The sequence below is a fragment of the Artemia sp. Qi Xiang Cuo genome, chromosome 5 (genome assembly GCF_049724085.1).
Source record: "Artemia sp. Qi Xiang Cuo chromosome 5, ASM4972408v1, whole genome shotgun sequence".
Lineage (NCBI taxonomy): Eukaryota > Metazoa > Arthropoda > Branchiopoda > Anostraca > Artemiidae > Artemia > Artemia sp. Qi Xiang Cuo.
This window is the reverse complement of record NC_142798.1, coordinates 37,593,260-37,612,246: the sequence shown is the minus strand read 5'-3', so window position 1 is coordinate 37,612,246 and position 18,987 is coordinate 37,593,260. Positions and strand designations below refer to the sequence as shown.

The following is an 18,987-nucleotide window of genomic DNA, read 5'->3' as shown; positions in this document are numbered from 1 at the left end:
TCTCAAGTTGATTAGCATCGAATAGTCAAATTTACAGTGGGTGTGTGTTTGTTCAAAAGAGGTAAAGGAGATCAACTGAGATTGATCTCTGTTGATTTTCACTCTGGACAGGAAACCGTCTCTCAAGTTGATTAGCATCGAATAGTCAAATTTACAGTGGGTCTGTGTTTGTTCAAAAGAGGTAAAGGAGATCAACAGAGATTGATCTCTGTTGATTTTCACTCTGGACAGGAAACCGTCTCTCAAGTTGATTAGCATCGAATAGTCAAATTTACAGTGGGTGTGCGTTTGTTCAAAAGAGGTAAAGAGATCAACAGAGATTGATAAGAAAGTTTTAAACATTAACAAGACAAACAAAGAATCAATAACTTTATCTTAAAAATGCGGAACGTGGATTGGTGTACTAATCTAAAAAATTCAGCCATTACTCAGTCACACACTAATTTCTAAAGGTTTTTTATATTCAAATCCGTCAAGCAAAAATTGTGTCTACGAATAGTTTGATATCTCATTTTTCACTCTCGTCTTCAATTACGAAAAGGCGGGATCAATCCCGTCATTTTTGCGCGTCAACATTGTTATACCCTTCACCGAGCTCTCGACTTTTTAGTGTAGGTTACCTTAAAACCAAACGTTGACTACAACGAAGATCATGGATAATACCATTATGATTATTTTACTGAATGGGGTGAAAACGTTAGAGAATCATAATCCGGGAGGAATGTATTAAGAGTAAGTGAATATGATTCTACAAATATATTCTTTTAACCAGAGAAACGACCTGGAGAAGTTCACCACCTTTGACTAGCAGTCTTTAAAAACCTTTTTAAAGAAAAATAAATATATTTATAGAAGGAATGAATATATAAATATATTTAAGATCTTACCCCTTTCTGAAGAAACCAAATCGACACTCCTGGCTCATCATAGAAAATTCCTGAATTCAGCTATTTAATATTACAAGAATTATAGCCATTCAGGAGAATTTTCAGGGATTTTTTTTTTTAAATCAATATTTAAAGTTTGTTATATTATTGCTTGAGAACAACTAACTAGCTTTTTTGTGGGAGGGGGGAGGGTCTCATTAAGCTAAACAGTAGATCAGTAAAATATATTCATTACATCATAGGATTCAGTAGCATCTAAGTGGATCAAGCCCAAGGCAAATTTTCAAGATGCAGGCTTCCAAAGTTAAAACATAAAAATGAATTCCGTATTTGCTTTCATAATAGACTAAGACGGTTAACAATCTTAAGATCATTTTGCTGTGATAAGTAATTAAAAGTTCCAAGAAAAATGTGACAACCTCTGCCAATGTGTGAATTAAAATTTTGCACATAAATACACTGAAAACATGTTTTGGCTGGGCTGGAGAGTTCTGTCAAACTGGCAAGAATCTAAAAAACTGGATCCATTCCATCCCCTCCCAAACTGATCCTCATCAGGATCAGTTTGGAAGGGAGTGGAATGGATCCAGGTTTTTATATTCCCAAATTCTCTCGACTTTTCAATTTCCTTGGTAAATTTATTCATCATGATTTTAGTCTGATGTCACTTTTTCCCATTTCTGAAATATATGGCTTTATCAAGTGTTGACCTTTTTTAAATAACCAGTTTAATCACAGCGGCGTAAACTGGAGGGGGCATGCGCCATACTGTATTTTGAAAAATACCTTCTCTTTGGTATTTTCATTGAAAAATACCCTTTTATTTGGTATTTTCACTGAAAAATGTCACTTTCCGTTGAAAAAATAATATAAATCGCCCCCTGGATTCCGAAAAATACATTAAAAATTTACTTTACCAGTTCAGTTTTACTCTACGAGGCTAAACATAAATACTACCTCCTCCACTAAGGCCAAATTCAGATATTTTCAAATGTCCAGATCTAATAAGTGCTTCATATGGAGGTCGAATGTTTTGAACATCAGAATAAACAAGGCCATAGTAGTAACAATCAAAACCAGCATTAAGAGGCTCAGATGTTTCTTGGTATGTGAAAGTTGAACCTCTCTCTTTACTCAGTGTCTTGTGGATCTATAAGTAATTGATTATACGTTAAAACGAAAAACGTAGAAGACGATATTTACTGGTTTAAACGCTTGGGACTGTATGAGCCAAACTGCTGCAGAATTTGGGCATACGAAATGCGTTATACAGAAACAAGAAAAACAGGTTTCAACAAATTTTTTTTCTCAGCATTTTGAAGGACCTTTAAATTTTTTACGAAGCCTTATATTTTTTTCAAAATTAGAAGTTGAAATTGCAATACCACACATTAGTTTTGTATTTACATGTTGACAATTGTGTAGGCTACACATTATATAATTACTATTAATCATTATAGAAGCAATTTGCACGAACATCGCAGAAAAAGCGAATTTTTGTTGAGTTCTTAAATAAGAGTTCCTGAATCAGTATTATTGGTATATAGATATATTGGTTTATGATATATTGGTATTTTGGGTAATAAACTTTCCTTGTAGCTTTTCAGCTTTACTTTCGCTTCTGTTTTAGCTTTGTTTTGCTTTTTAGATTCCATTTATTTTAGTACTACGGGTGATCTTTACAGTGCTGTCATACTCTGAAAAAATCTAAAAAGTCGATCATTAAAACAATGCTTTATAGAAGAGAACCTTAATTTAGAAAAAGCTTTTGAAACACAAAGTAGCTTTTTCAAATAATACATACTGTTTATGTTCGAAATTTAAATAAAAAAAAACCTTTTTTTGGTTAAGCAATGGAGATGTTAGTAATAGCCAACTGGATTTAACTTCTAAAGACGAAATAATGCATACATCAGCATATAAGAGCCATTATAGAAAGTAAAAAACCAATGGGACTATCGTAACTTGGCTTCTCGTTGTACCCAACACATTTTGACCGTAGATTGAAAACATTACAGATTGTCCACTTTCTATTCTTAAAGAGTTAACCAGAAGCTCTAGCAAGTGCCAGTATTCTTAAAGAATTGATTCGAGAGATAAACTTGCAAAATCTTGCTTTTTTATACAAAGGATTTGTTTTGAAATTAGTCATATAGCTATTATTTCAAAACTGTGTCGTTGCATTTATGACAAATTTCGAAAAGAGTTGCTCTTTTCAATTTAATTCATGCTAATGAACTGGGAAAAATTGTTATGGCATTTTTGAATTTTGGACACTAATATTTTAGAAAACGTTGATTTTTAACCACAAAGGGATGTTAGTAAGGGTCAACACAGAAGCTGTAACGTAGTAAAAAGCGAACCCCAGCTCAAAGAAATCAAAAATGGAAAAACGTGTTCTCAAATAAAGCGTTTCATTGCCACTGATCAAAAATAGTTAAACCTTATTCAGCCTCAGCTTAATGCCCGTGCCACATCATAGTCGCATCTATCGATAAAGAAGGCCAAATATCGTGACTGACATGGCGATTTTCTTGATTTTGGTGTCACACTTGTATTTAAAAAGCAAAAAATTAAAATTGCAAGAGTTTGCACCAACAGTAATTTGTGTCCAACTGTCCTCTACTAATACTAAGTCTTCTTAACTTTTGTCAGATTCCTCTCCCAAATAGAAAAACCGCTGTTCTAAGTTCCATCTCTTCTAATTTTAAAAATTGTGCTTTAAACCTTGACTCTGATTGGTCAGTCAAGAAATTTATGTTTGAAAATTGAACAATGTTTCAACTGAATTCGAGAAATTACGAACGGCGAATGTAATTGGCGCTGTAGTCGTGCGTAATTTTGATTTTATCGACAAGTGTGACTACCAAGTGGCACGGGCATAACAGTAATTTACAATTATAAAAGCAAAACGTTAAGAATTTAGAGAGAATTCCAGAAGAATCCATAACGTTAACAGCGGAGGAAAATAAAATTCACTATTAGACCTGCCGGAGGCAAAAATCTTTAGGCGGAAATTTACAACTCTCAACTTGAAAATCAAGGGAACTCCTGTTTAAGCCTTGCTAGGAGTGACGTGTATCTTTTTTACAGGGACTAGCAGGCCATTGTAGAGTCATAAAAAGATGAATAAATGGGCGTTTGAAAGCTAGTCTTTACATCTAGTGTCCTTTTTAAGCAGCAAAAATGATAGTACCATCATAAAATACCATTTTTCGCAGTTTTGGGTTACTTTCGCAGAATATGAACCAAATATCGTAGTGTGAAAATTTCTGAGATAGCCAATCCATCCAATATTGACGAAAAGCTATGCTTTTAATTCACAGTATTAGAGAATATACTGACACGCTGTGGTAGATCTGTCTTCAAAGCTAATCACCCTACTTCCTCGTAAAATACTGCTGCACTAAGATTCAGAGGTACAGCTTGATCTAAGGGGCACTTTTTCAGTGCCGTCTTAAGGGGTCTAAAGCGATTGGAGGGCAAACAGTCCCCTTCCTTGAGCCTTTTTTGTTACTCAAAATGGCAGCAAAGGTTTTTGCAACAAAAGCCCAATATATAAGCCTCCAAGGTTGATATGGCCCTAACCGTCCCTGAGGAAAAACATTAAACCATGAAAACTGCAACAGATGGGTTATATAGGGGGAAAGGGCTTGGGGCCAAAACTGACCGGCTTGGGCCAACATAATCATAAACGTTGAGGAAGAGAAGAGGATAATAGGGGGCCAGGAACTATGTTATATTTTGTGTCCCCAATCAGTTTGAAATTTATAGCCGCAAGTCCTAGGACCAAAAGTGCAACATTTAGAGAAAAAAACTTTCGGGGGACAGGTGCCTCTAATAGGGCCCAAGACGGGCAAACAATCTTATTTTTCTAATCGGTTCAAAATATCCCTGAGGTAAGAGGACCCCAACGCAACAGCAGAAACAAAAAAATAATAGCTCCGTCGAAAAGGGACCCGACAAAGGGCCAACAAACATCTGAACGGCTTGAAATTTAAAACCTGAAGTCCTTGGACTAAGATGGGCCCTGATTAAATAATTCAGTTAGGGGGCAAGGGTCCCCCAAAATCGGACCCCATAATTTTTTTTTTTTTTTAATCGGCCTTAAATTTATATCCCCAAGTATATGGGGCACAGGGACCCAATTGTAATTGAAAAAAAAAATTCCGATCGTTCGGCCAAAAAAGCTCAAAATATGACTGCAGCAAGACCCCCCTCCCCTCCAAAAATAAAATTTAAACGCCTTGAATCTTTCAAGAATCATTTCTTGGGCTAAGATGACAAAACATTTTAATGGGAGGAATAGCGTGTAAAAGGCTAGGAAATGGGTAAAAAAAAACTTGTTATTCCTGATACATTTGAAATTTACGCATTGTTCTGCAAATGTTAAACTTTGATTTAAATAGTTGAATTTGAGGGGTTGTATCCCTTCCCACATTTCTGGTAACCCTACAGATAGTATTAAAACGAACAAAAATTGAATTGGAAAATTGCTTTTGATAAAGTTAAATTAAATAAAACAAAAGCAACATTAAAACTTAAAAAGAAAAAAAATTATTCAGCTTGTGAGAGGGCTATCTCTTTCCTAAGCCCCTGCTCTTTACTTTAAAATTTGGTTTTTGTTCCCAATGCTTGGTGAGGTGCAGGGACAATTAGAATGGGATTAATATTTTTCCCAATACCTCCAGAACGGAAGAGCTCATCAATGCGCATTTGCTTTAAAGAGCAAAATTTTCAGTTGAAGTTCAGGCAATCCGTAAATAAACATTTACAATTTCCTACTAACAACATTTATTGTACCCATACATACTTTCAGCATAGCACAACAAAACTTAATCGTAAAGAGTGGGAGGGGTTAAGGAGGGAACATGGCGCTTACATGCGGAATAATTCTTGTTCGTCTAAGTTTTAATGTCGATCTTTACTTCTATTTTGAAAACCCTCTATTTTCATGTTTAATTTCTAATTCAACTATGTAGGAATCAAATTACATAGATACAAAGGCCCCAAATTGAAATGTCACCAGGTATAATAAGATAAAATATCTTACTGTCCTCCCCTTGCTCTACTATCCTTTTTAGGAAAGATAAGGGCTGCATTGTCCTAACTCAGTTCGACCCCCCCCCCCCACCCCTTCCTACATCGAATATCTTATTATCATCGAAAAGGTCGTTTTCTTCAACCAAAATACATTTTACTATTCTTTCTAGAAATTTCCTTACAGTAGCTACAAAACGATCCCCCCTCCTCACTCCCCAAAAGATTCCTCAAATTTCGGTTTTAAATCCTGGCGACCGAAATTTATAAACTATATGGATAAGATAGAACATTAAGAATAAAAGAAAGGATGGATTTCGTTGTACAATATTAGTAGAACCCTGTACCGTAGCATGCCAGGAAGATGTGGCTCGTCTTGGCATAGCCGTCATTGACTCCCAGTGAGCATCGACGAAAGGAATAATCTCTCGTTCTTTGGAGAAATACTGCCGTGGTTTCCCTTCCTTGGAGCTAATTTGTAACAGATTTGCAATGGCAGTGATACATAGATGACTGAATTCTGAAAGAAAAATAATTGCAAGTGTGTTGGACAATTGATTTAAAAAAACAAAAAACATACAATTCAGGTCTGTAAATGTAAAAGGGGAGCATCAAACAAAAGGTAATCAATATATAACATCTCAACATAAAGTTAACAGAATAACTGTCGAAACAACCCAGCATACGCGTCTAACAAATAACACATTTTGAAGACATTGAGAACGTCTAAAGCACTGAAGTAACAAGAAGAAAACAAAAAGCTAAAAGATACATTTTACTTTTACAAGTTCTAACTGGGTGTTAAATCCATAGACTAACTAGGGCCTTAAATCTATAAATAATAGTTAAACATAAAATACATTGTTTCATAATCTGCACAGTAAATAGAGTCAGCACCAAATCGTTAAATCGCAGTAAATCGTCACCGTTTCTGTTCCATTTTTACCGTTTCTGTTTTTCTTAGACCCGTTTTTCTTCGTTTTCCGTGTTTTGGTTGCGAATAGCATCATCGTGTATCCTAGCGACTTTTATTGGATTTTCGATAATTGCAATCTAGGGAATAGTTCCGTCTTTACATATTCGGAAGAAAAGAACTGCCACTATGAAAATTAATCCAACATTAAAGCAGTCTTATCGTTAAAGAAAATAAAGCAGTCTAACTGAATTTGCACCTTTTGGTCAGTTTAGGTAAAAAGAGTGGTCCACCGTAGAAGCTGTCATTGAGGTTTTTCGTCAGTTCAAGCAAGCAGCGGTGAAAGCTAGCGGGTATAATTATGTTTCAGTAACCAAAGTCGTGCTGATGATTAAAGGACTTAAGCTGACTTTTGTCTGACTCCGGATCCTAGTACTATGGCTGAGTCAGTCAATGGTACTAAAATAATTATCAGATGTTCAGCTCAGGACACATTTTTCGGCCAGTTTTAAGTTTGAAATGCTACTCTTCACAAGAGCTGGCTTTTTTGGCCCTGCATTTTACGAAAAAATGCGCGATTTAGACAGAAATTCAAATCGTGAGTCCATCTCCTCACTTCTCCTGCAATTCATTTCCGAGCAGAGAAAAACAGAAGAACTCACTAAAATCCAATTAAACTCCACATCTTTCCCAACTGAGAATTTTACATTATTCACACAACCTCCATTGCATGACAGAGATAACGACTCTTTTTCGGTGGTTGACTTCCTGTCGATTTTAACTCCAAACGAATGGCTGACCATAAAAGCTTTATTTTTTGTTTTAAACTTCATTGGTCGATGACATCCTGATGTACAGTATGAACTATAAGCTGCGATGACACTCTCTCCCTGGTTTTCACAAATTCACAGCCATATGAGGAGAAAACAGTCATCAAATACATCCTACCAAGTATCTAGGCACTCTTCCGTGCTGCTGCTGCCCCTTTGTGTGAAAGGGGGACAATACATGAGTGTTGTCGACAGAAACCACTTCATTTTAGCTATGGTAAATTTTAGAAACTCATATTCTCACTTGATGGATGGTTTTAATCTTTCAAATGAAAAATAAGCAGCTATCATACTAAAGAGGCAGCTTTCATCGTTTTGCCTTACGCAAAAACGATGAAAGCTCTCCTACAAATACCACCCTGTTCACTGGCAAAATAATCCATTTGACTGTGGGATGTACGCTATATATTATGCAGACCATTATTTTAAAAAGGAAATCGTCCCAGAACGGTTTCCAACTAATTTGCAAGCTCGGCAAACTATTCAGTAGCTCTGATAGGACGTGTGCCTCTAAACCATCGACGACATGAGGATGAGGCATGACAGAGTACGGTTTTGTTACATTTGACAGGCCAGACCAGAAGGTGAAAAGCGGCATCTGTGTACATCTGTTCAGTGCCCAGACCATAATCTAGATGTTGTGCGATGTATAACATGTAATATGGGTAGTGATAAAAATTTTGAAATATAAAATTTCAGAAGGTACATATATCACACAGAATAAATTTCCACCTGATTCTACTTGCTCGAATAATTCAGAAAGTGAAGACTATAGCCACTGTTGGCCTGCTGCACTTCTGGCGCTGTTCGATGTAAATGCAAGAAAGCTAGTGTACCTGCAACGGATCATACCAGGTCTGATAAAATTCTGACAGAGCAAAAGGCTTAAGTTAAAAGGCAGAAAACGTGCCCAAGAACCCAGACATTTTTTTTTCTCTGATTTTAGTTCTGAAAATGCAATTTCTGTAATTTGAGTAAAATTTTAAGCCGTATCAATGGGTTTTGTCCAAATTTAGGAAATGTATTTGCAGATCTTTGAAACCTAATAAACTGGGACTCATCAAAGTTATTATGCTGAAAATACTTTTCTTGTACTTCATTTAAGTAGAAGATCTATTTTTCAATGTTTCACTTTTATAACACAAGATTCGTCAAGGTCATCAAAGGTGCTCTTTTATAACACGAAGATTTGTCAAGGTCATCAAAGGTTAGGCTCTCTAGAGGGAGAAGGAGAGGTGGTAGGTACTTCAAAATACCTTCCCGGGGCATATTTTAGTCGGTAGATTCATCCCTGAAAGTTTCATTTTCCCAACCTAACCCCTTTCCAAAATAGCAAAAAGTAGCTTGTCTAGAATTTTACCTTTTCGATTAAGAAGAAATTATTAAAAACACCGCAAATCTTTTTCGCCTAACTTTCCTCGTAATTTTAACATGTGATTTATTTTTATCTGCTTTGAAATTAACTTTACCAATGTTGAAGATAGCGTTCCCACTACCAAAAAGGTTTGATCCAATCACAGACAGATGCTAAGAAAATACGGGTTCCAGCAACAAATTCTACAAAGTTACGCAAAGCTACACTTCTTTAAAGTTACGAGTACATTTACAATAGATTGAAGCAGGATACGAACACGTAAACGGTAGGAGGCCAGATAAATAAGAACTTAACAGGCAGGTGCGTCCACCAATCATATTCGAGTTTTATAGCTCTCTGTTTTACTAAGTAGATTCCTTTATATTTCATTGGCAAAATTGAGCTTTTCCCTGCTCCAGGCGCGTTTATTTTAAGAAGAAGTACAGATGATTAACCTAGCGCGATTATGTAAAAGCTTCAGAAAGGACTAAGAAAGTTGGAATACCCTGAGAAAAGTTGGGGGAGAGCAGCAACGTCGAATGGGACTAAAGAAGGCAGGAAGAGACCAAAAACGTTAGAAAAAGACATTTTCTTGAAAGAAAATTTGGACGAATGGAATCGTCACACAAGAATTCAAAAAAACGGTAATGCATGACAGAGTCAAGTACTTAGTACATGTATCTATTATTGACTTGAAATGCGAGCAAACGGTGGCGAACAGTGAGCAAAAATCTAAACGTTGCCAAGAAAAAGAAAAGGCTTGGACTAGTGCCTTTACCAAAACTTTTAGATTATTGTAACTAATCTTATGAATTCTCAATTAAACACATAGTTAGTTTATTTTGATGTTTTTACGAGGTCATCTCACTGAAACAAAATCCTTTGGGCATGCCAAAAAGAGGTTGGGCATGCCAAAACAATATAGTTATCACATCTAGTCCAGTAATACTTTGTGTGCACCGTGAAATGCTTGTCCAAATTTTATTTTACAAGATTTCAGGGAAAACTTTATCCCAAGGAGAAAAGTTTTTGATAAGAAAATGAAAAAAAAATCCTTTTTTAAATAAAGGCTTTTTTAAGGCGCAACAGATATGGAAGCAATCTTCGTATCTCTCCAATATTAAACATTCTATAGTTCGCCTTGTATAAATACTCGAGTGATTTTATTGGTATTTGTCTTGGTTTATAGAAGAGGATGAGACGAATAATGCATTTAAAAAAAAGCTGAGACTTATTTCGTCTGCAATTCAAGATAAACTCCAAAATCCGTTGCATGTTTGCTGCCTAAACTACTAATGCCTCAATTGTCATCAATAGTATCAACAAATAGAGCAACAAACATTATATGCAATCTCTGGATGTTTCTAAAAACCAACTTCAAAGTAAGCATAAAGAACTTAAGAGAACATTCATAGTTTGTAGCTTAGCTCTTTATCAAAGGACTAGCATACTAAGATATGGGGAGAAAAAGAAAGAAGCGTGTTTGGCATTTGCCTTTTGTTCAGGCTCGTCACAACGAAATTGACACTAGATTACGTTTGAAAAGGTGAAAGAGTTTACCAAAGTATTTGTGCGATCTAAACATGAGAGTAAAGACTTTTTCTTTGCGTTCCTTTAGACTGGCCAGTTCCTTTATCCAAAAAGCCGCCAGGTAAAGGCAGCAAATTATCAACACTGGTTAGAGCTCGCTGCTGAAATCTAAGAGAAGAATTTCAGATTAGGTCCATCCCAAAGTGATGTGACATTAGCACTGGACTTTATAACGCCTAGCTTTTTAACTGCGTAACTACAAATAATATAGCTAGAAAATCATAAATTAGAGTCAATTCAAATATAAATTCAACGTTATATATGAAGCACAAGAAAAAAAAATAGAAAAAAGTATGGAAAACTATAATCCAGAAAAAGGTTTTAACGGTTTCGAAGGCAGCTGTCAAGCACTGCCTACGTTAAGAGCCATGTGCCTTCAATTAGGGGTGTACACATAGAGGGGATGGAGCCTCAGAGTCTTACCCCCTGAAATCCTATTTTTTCCGAATTTCTGACCACTTTTTGTAAAAAATACCAAATAAAATTTGGTATTAAATACCAATAAAAAAATTTCTTATTATTACCCCCCCCCCCCCCCAAACAAAAAAAACAATTCCTGCTTACATACCTGCCTTCAACAACTTTTTTTTGTCAACTACTTTATATAGAAAAGAAGGTCATAAAAACTTCGGAGGGGGTTCATTCCATTGGCAGTTTCAGAAAGTTCATTTTTAATGTACTGGTACTATTTTAAGATGATGCTAATAATATTTACTTAATGTATGTGCAATTTCAAAAATCTTACAAATACAAGTCCATTTGAAAATACTAATTTTGACAACTGGCTTTCACAATGAGTGCAATAGATTGCACTTTTACAATTAATCACTAAAGATCTCATGATGACCATGCTCGTTACAAGGTCAAAATGTAGAATCCTTATATTTTGGAAAAATCAAATGGACAGAATAGTTTATACAAACTCATAGAACTGCCTTGGGGCAATCCCATATTAAAATTATTAGTTTAAATAAAAGTAAACTGAAAAAGGTACATACACAAGCCTTCAAATTAATGTAACACTTACGTGCCTGACTCTTTTTGAAAACTTCCAATCCAGAAGGAGAACAATTTTTGCATAGAAAGACATAGGACAACATAAATGGCACTAATTTTCCAAGCTGTTGTCCAATGCACAACTCATGATACCACTTAAAGCAGCTAGCGCACAGAAGTTCAACTGAGTTTAGATTGCGCTCTTTCCCACTGAAAAAAAAAATGCTTTGAAATTTACAACCATATTCTAATATAGAATGTAAATGTGATGCGATCTTGAAAATTACTACATTTCGATAAAAAGAAATAAATAAGTGAATTTTGCACCATCTCACACAATCGAATAGTTTTGTGTTAAGTAAATAATCTTTACAAATGACTGAGATACACCTAGGACCAAATATATATTTAATGCAAAAGTTCAAAATACAATTAGAAATGATAATCTACAATTAATTTACTTGGGAATTCCAGTCTTACCAGATATTACATTTTGGTTCTCAGAATCTTGGTTTCGTTTTCTTCTCTTTAACCAAATTTGTATTTTGAGATACACATGTATGCTATTGATGCTCTCATAATTGCTTCTGTGCAAATTTTGATGACACTCTATTTTTTCTCTTTTGGCACAAACTATGCCTACTTTTGTTGGAGGAAGCTAATTAGCTATTAATGTTATAATCTTTGAGATTGTTATAGCCTTTTTGTTGTCTCTTTTGAAGATATTTTTGTCCAAGGAAGTTAACTATCTTATTACAATGTTATAATCTTATATTTTTTCTTTTGGCATTCAGATTCTACTCATATATAAAAAAATCAATCTAAGAAAAAAGAATGAAGTATTCCTGGTGGAGACAAAGAGCAAAGATGAAACTTATAACAAACCAAAATTATTGCTTCACTGTTAACCTGAGTAACTTCTCAGGTGCTTCCCCCAAGCAACTCAGGCGCGTCCCCAGGTGGCGGATAGGGGAACATCCTTCAGATATGGAGGATACCCTCGAATATTAAATAAGAGGGCGCGGACCAAGGGGGGACCCAGTCTCTGGGGGTCTTAAATAGCCGGTGCACCCTTGTCTGGGGGATATAAATACGGACAGAGGAGGAGGTGAGCCCCTCTGATAGCGATCTTGCTGGGCCCACCGGCGCGTGGATATGTCCCGAAGACGTTAAACTCACCCCCATTAACGGTATAAATTGCTTGGTGACGCCGTGATGCCAAGTGGGATGATCCTCCCAGCGAGGACAACTGCGAAGAGCGGAAGACACACTCGAGGGTGTCAACGGTCCCGGCTAGAAGCAGAGAGGATTGGCTTGCCGTTGCTTCAAAAGCTAGCCAAGAAACTTTTCCTCTTTATGAATTATGAATAGGCAATCAATGAGAACACGAAATAGGGCTACCGCGTCCGGGGAAACCGACGGACAAGCTACCGCGTCCGGGGAAACCGGCGGACAAGCTAAAGCATCCGGGGCAAACGATGTATTGACAGCCAACAGTGTTGGAAACGAATCAAGGCAGAGTTTGACAAGTCCGTCACAAACGGACGCTAGACCGGTTTTATCTACAAAAATCACCACCAGAATCGGCACATTAAATCTTCGGACACTTTCGAAACCAGGAAAGAAAGACATGCTCCTCCGTGAAGCAAACGGCTACAATTGGGACATCATCGGCCTCTCAGAGACTCATCAACCAGGTATCAGCGAAGAACAGATAGGAGATACAACCCTCCTGCTTTCTGGAAGACAAGACGGAACACACAGACAAGGAGTCGGCTTTTTGCTGACAAAAGCAGCAAGGAAATCTCTTCTATCAGTGGTGTCTGTCTCGGAGAGATTAATGATGATCCGACTCAAAAGCAAGTTCAAAAACCTCTCCGTGGTATAGGTCTATGCTCCGGATTCATCAAGGTCGGACGAAGAGTCGGAAGATTTCTATTCTCAGCTCCAGAGCCTTGTCGACACCATTCCGAAGAAAGACATCGTGTTAGTCCTCGGGGACTTCAATGCCATCGTGGGGAGTTACAATAGCGGAAACGAAGTTGTCATGGGCAAGTTCGGGATCGGACAGATCAACGGCAGAGGAGAACAACTTACTGAATTCTGTCGAGATAACGAGCTTTTTATCACAAACACAATGTTCAAGCACAGACGAAAGAGAAAAGTCACGTGGTGGTTCCCCGATGGAAGGACTGCCAACATGAAAGATTATATACTGGTATCCAGCCGATGGAAATCTTCATTCACAGACACAGTGACGCTAGGAGGTGGGGACTTTGATAGTGATCACAATCTCCTCATGTCATCGCTTCACCTAAGATTAAAGGCCGTTGTCAAGCCGAAACAAAAAGTTCCAATATTCCGGATAGAAGCCCTTAAAGACCTTAAGACGAGACAAGAGTACAGAATGCAGCTCAACGAACGACTGTCAAAGAACTTGCAAGAAACACCTGATCTGCTGAGTCCAGCCGACATCGATCTACTTGTTTCGCAAAGCAGCCTGGCCGTATGCGAGACAGCTGAGCTCGTCCTCGGCCGTAAATCTGCAGAAGACAAGCCATGGATTACCCAGGAGATTATTGATATGTGTACCGAGAAACAAACTCTCCAAAACAAGCAAGATCGAGAAAGCAAGGATAGATTCAAAAACCTTAAACGTCAAATTGAGAAGAAAACCCGCCAAGGACTAAAAAACATGATTACTGAAAAATGCCGGCAGTGTGAGGAGGACTCCCGTAGGGGTAACTCACACCTCATGTTCAAACGTGCCAGAGAGCTGACAAACCGCAAAGAAGCGAAGTGCCTCAATATCTTAGATAAAAATGGACACAAAATCACTACTTGTGCCGGAGTCCAAGATCGCTGGAAAGAACACTTCCAGGAAAAGCTTAATCTCACAGTAAACCCAGATCCTGAAGTGCTTCGAAAGTTCCCAGCACACAGAGATGAGGAACCACCCCCACCACCCTTAAGGTCAGAAATAGAAGCCGCACTCAAATCCCTCAAGTCAAATATGGCACCCGGAATAGACGGTATACAGGCAGAACTGCTAAAAGTGGAATCTGATATCGTCGTTGATCTGTACCACAAAATAGTAACAGCTGTATGGGAAATAAAATACTTCCCCGAGTCTTGGTCGAAATCTGTCATAGTGCCCCTGCACAAGAAAGGATCTAAAAGTAACTGCGAAAACTACAGACCCATATCGCTTACTTGCCAACCAGCTAAAATTCTCCTTGATCGCATCAGAAACCTGACAAGACACGTAATCCCTGAATATCAAGCTGGCTTCCGTCAAAACCGATCCACCATAGACCAAATTTTTGTGATCAGACAAATTATGGAAAGATACCTGGAATTCGGGAAAGAGCTATACCAGCTGTTTATCGATTTCAAACAAGATTTCGATCTAATTTGGCGAGATGGCCTATGGCATATCCTGGCACACTACGGTTTTCCCACTGACATTATTGATATTGTCAAGAGCATGTACGAGAAGTCAAGAAGCATGGTGCAGACAAGCGAAGGCTTTACTGAAGAATTCTCAACCTCTTCAGGAGTGCTGCAAGGATGCCTACTCTTCCCCACTCTGTTCTGCCTATTCCTGAATGCTGTACTAGCACTGGTGCCCAATGACACGGGAGCACTCATGAGTGGACACCTCTTTGACATGCTTGCATACGCCGATGACATTAATCGCCTAAACGAACAACTAGAGGAACTTCAATCAAGCGCTAACGATATTGATCATGCAGCTAGCTCCTTCGGGATGAAAATCAATGCTAACAAGACAAAAGCCATGAAGGTAACGTGGCATACAGATACAGGCCTTCAACCCAGAGAAACTATGATCCTGGGGTAAGAGATCGAGTGGGTTGACCATTTTTTTTCCCTAGGATGTGAGCTGACGTCCACAAACGACTCTTCAAAAGACATTAAACGACGCCTCGCCCTTGCCTCAGCATGCTTCAAGTCATTGCGATCGATCTGGAAAAACAAACATCTGTCGCTGAAACTAAAAACACGCCTTTTTCGAGCTCTTGTGGTTCCAGTAGCAACGTACGGAGCAGAGACATGGACCTTGAAAGTAGAAGACAAACGCCGGTTGGCGGCCTTTGAAACAAAATCCCTCAGGAAGCTTTCTGGCATCATCTACCTTGACCGAATATCAAATGAACGGCTATTGTCTTCGCTCAACTATTCCCAGACCATCATGCAGACCATCCAGCTTCAACAGCTTCGATGGTTAGGCCATGTTCAGCGGATGTCCCCAGCCCAACTTCCAAAAATTGCGTTTGAAGAAAGGATTGATGTCTCCCACCCAAAAGGACGACCTCCCAAGCGCTGGAGGGAAAACTTTCCAAGCCATCCCCTGTCGGTACTCCTTCGGACTGCAGCGAACAGGGAATCGTATAAGAAGCTCTACCATAGTTCAGTCAGAGGAGAAGCCCCGAGTCGGCCAATCTGGCCGGATGGGAGTTAAGTAAGTAAGTAGTAAGTTTATACAAAATATATCTGTAATTTTGATTCAAATAAACTGACTCATGATATTTTCCTAGATTTGCAGAATTCTGAAAACTAGTGCTTTACAGAAAACAGATCTTACTTGAGGTTTCAAGAGAATTAAAACTGATTACTATATTTACTGATTTCATGGTCAGTGAAAGAACATTGAGACCATTATAAATTAGTCTTTAATTTTCTGCAGCATACTTAAGGACTTTCTCGCTCCTAATCATGCTTTATTTCTATCAATTTTGTGTTTTCAGTAAAGTGCTAGTTTTTCAAAGTTCTAAGAACTAAGGTAAACATTACAAGTCAGTTTATTTGAGCCAATATTGCAGATAAATGTTGCACAAACTAAAAAGCAATAATTTTTATTTATTTAAGTTTCATCATCACTTTTTACTTCCATTGGAAAGATTTAGGAAAAAAAGAAGGGCAATGAAAGAATTTAAGGTGTGAAGTCCTATAGTTTAAGGAAATTAGTGTTACTGTTATTGCAGTTTTTCTGCTGCAATGTTGCAACGAATAATGAACTGCTAGAATTCCAGAAAAAGGAATGATAAATGTCAAGTGGTTGGCTTCTTGTGAAGGAAACATGCTATCATAGGCAGCGCGCTAGCGCTGCCTAAGTAAAGAACAATGTGGGCACAATGTGTTTTTTTTTCTTCAGCCGGGCACTTCGTATCGAAGTTGTCGTAGAAACTTTGAAAAGGGCTCATTCGATTTGAAATTGGAGTGGCTAGTGCCCTTTTTAATAGTCAGAAGTGATTGGAGGGCAACTAGCCCCCCCCCCACGCCCGTCATTCCCCCAAACACATCCAATAGAAATTTTGACATAGCCATTTTGTTCAGCGTAGTTAATTTCCAGATAGAAAATATTTTTTTGAGGAGGACACTCCCCCAAAGCCCTCATGGGTTTGGGTTTTAAGTTATGCCCTGAGGGCATACAAGAACGATGTTGGCACAATGTACTATGTATTATTTTTTTCCTATAGAGCAGGGCACTTCATATGGAAGGAGTCGTTGTAGAAACTTCAAAAGGGACTCATTCGATTGTAAATTGAGAGTTCTAGTGCAATTTTTTGTATTCGACCATTTTTGGATAGCAGCTAGCCCCCCCCCCAACGCCCCTCATTCCCCCACCCACCTCCAATCCAGACTGTGTGACAGCCATTTCGTTCGCCGTATTTGTTTTCCACACGCAAAATACGTTGCCGAGTAGGAAACTCCCCCACAGCCCTCAGGGCAAGGGTTCTAAGTTATGCCCTGGGGTCATATAAGGTTTTTATAGAAGGCGTTGTCGTAGAAACTTCAAAAAAGGTTCATTCTATTGGAAATTCAAAAGGCTATTGCCCTTTTTAATAGTAGAAAGTGATTGGAGGGCCACTCGCCCCCCCCCCCCCCCCACCACGCCCATCATTCCCCCAAACACATCCAATCAAAATTTTGAGATAGCCATTTTGATCGGCGTAGTTGATTTCCAGATTGAAAATATATTTTTGAGGAGGACACTCTCCCACAACCCTCAAGGCAAGGGTTTTTAGGTTATTCCCTGAGGGCATTTCAGGTTTTTCTAGAAGGCGTTGTCATAGAAACTTAAAAAAAGGCTCTTTCGATTGGAAATTCAAAGGGATAGTGCCCTTTTTAATAGTAGAAAGTGATTAGAGGGCAACTAGCCCCCCCCCACGCCCATCAGTCCCCCAAACACATCCAAGCAAAATTTTGAGATAGCCATTTTGTTCAGCGAAGGTGATTTCCAGATTGAAAATAAGTTTTTGAGGAGGACACTCCCCCACAACCCTCAGGGCAAGGGTTTTAAGTTATGCCCTGGGGGCATATAAGGTTTTTAAAGAAGGCATTGTTGTAAAAACTTCAAAAAAGGCTCATTCGATTGGAAATTCAAAGGGCTAGTGCCCTTTATAATAGACGAAAGTGATTGGGCGGCAACTAGCACCCCCCCCCCACGCCCATCATTTCCCATAACACATCCAATCAAAATATTGAGATAGCCATTTTGTTCAGCGTAGTTGATTTCCAGATAGAAAAAAAAGTTTTTGAGGAGGACACTCCCCTAAAGCCCTCAGGGCAAGGGTTTTAAGTTATGCCCTGGGGGCTTATAAGGTTTTTAAAGAAGGCGTTGTCGTAGAAACTTCAAAAAAAGCTCATTCGATTGCAAATTCAAAAATCTAGTGCCCTTTTTAATAGTCGAAAGTGATTGGAGGGCAACTAGCCCCCCCCCCACGCTCCGCATTCCCCCAAACACATCCACTCAAAATTTTGAGATAGAAATTTTGTTAAGCGGAATTGATTTTCAGATAGAAAATATGTTTTTGAGGAGGACACTCCCCCACAACCCTCAGGGCAAGGGTTTTAAGTTATGCCCTGGGGGCATATAAGGTTTTTATAGAAGGCATTGTTGTAAAAACTTCAAAAAAAAGCTCATTCGATTGGAAATTCAAAAAACTAGTGCCATTTTTAATAGTCGAAAGTGATTGGAGGGCAACTAGCCCCCCCCCCCACCCCAATCAATCCCCCAAACACATCCAATCAAAATTTTGAGATAACTATTTTGTTCAGCGTAGTTGATTTCCAAATAGAAAATATATTTTTGAGGAGGACACTCCCCCACAACCCTCAGGGCAAGGGTTTTAAGTTATGCCCTGGGGGCATAAGGTTTTTATAAAAGGCGTTGTCATAGATACTTCAAAACAGGCTCATTCGATTGGAAATTCAAAGGGCCAGTGCCCTTTTTAATAGTCGAAAGTGATTGGAGGGCAACTAGCCCCCCCGACGCCCATCATTCCCCCACACACATCCAATCAAAATTTTGAGAAAACCATTTTGTTCAGCGTAAATGATTTCCAAATAGAA

The 18,987-nt window shown here is 38.3% G+C and overlaps 1 protein-coding gene across 1 annotated transcript in view; it reads right to left on the bottom strand.

The window, feature by feature from the left end:
- LOC148952106 (set1/Ash2 histone methyltransferase complex subunit ASH2-like) overlaps positions 1 to 18,987 on the bottom strand; it is a 102,121-nt gene that overhangs the window by 51,021 nt on the left and 32,113 nt on the right. The window contains exons 2-4 of the mRNA XM_089088847.1: positions 11,642 to 11,820; positions 6,275 to 6,447; positions 1,845 to 2,037 (exon numbers count right to left, since the gene is read on the bottom strand). Of these exons, the coding sequence (XP_088944973.1) occupies positions 1,845 to 2,037; positions 6,275 to 6,447; positions 11,642 to 11,820 (545 nt within the window). The remainder of the gene's footprint in view (positions 1 to 1,844; positions 2,038 to 6,274; positions 6,448 to 11,641; positions 11,821 to 18,987) is intronic.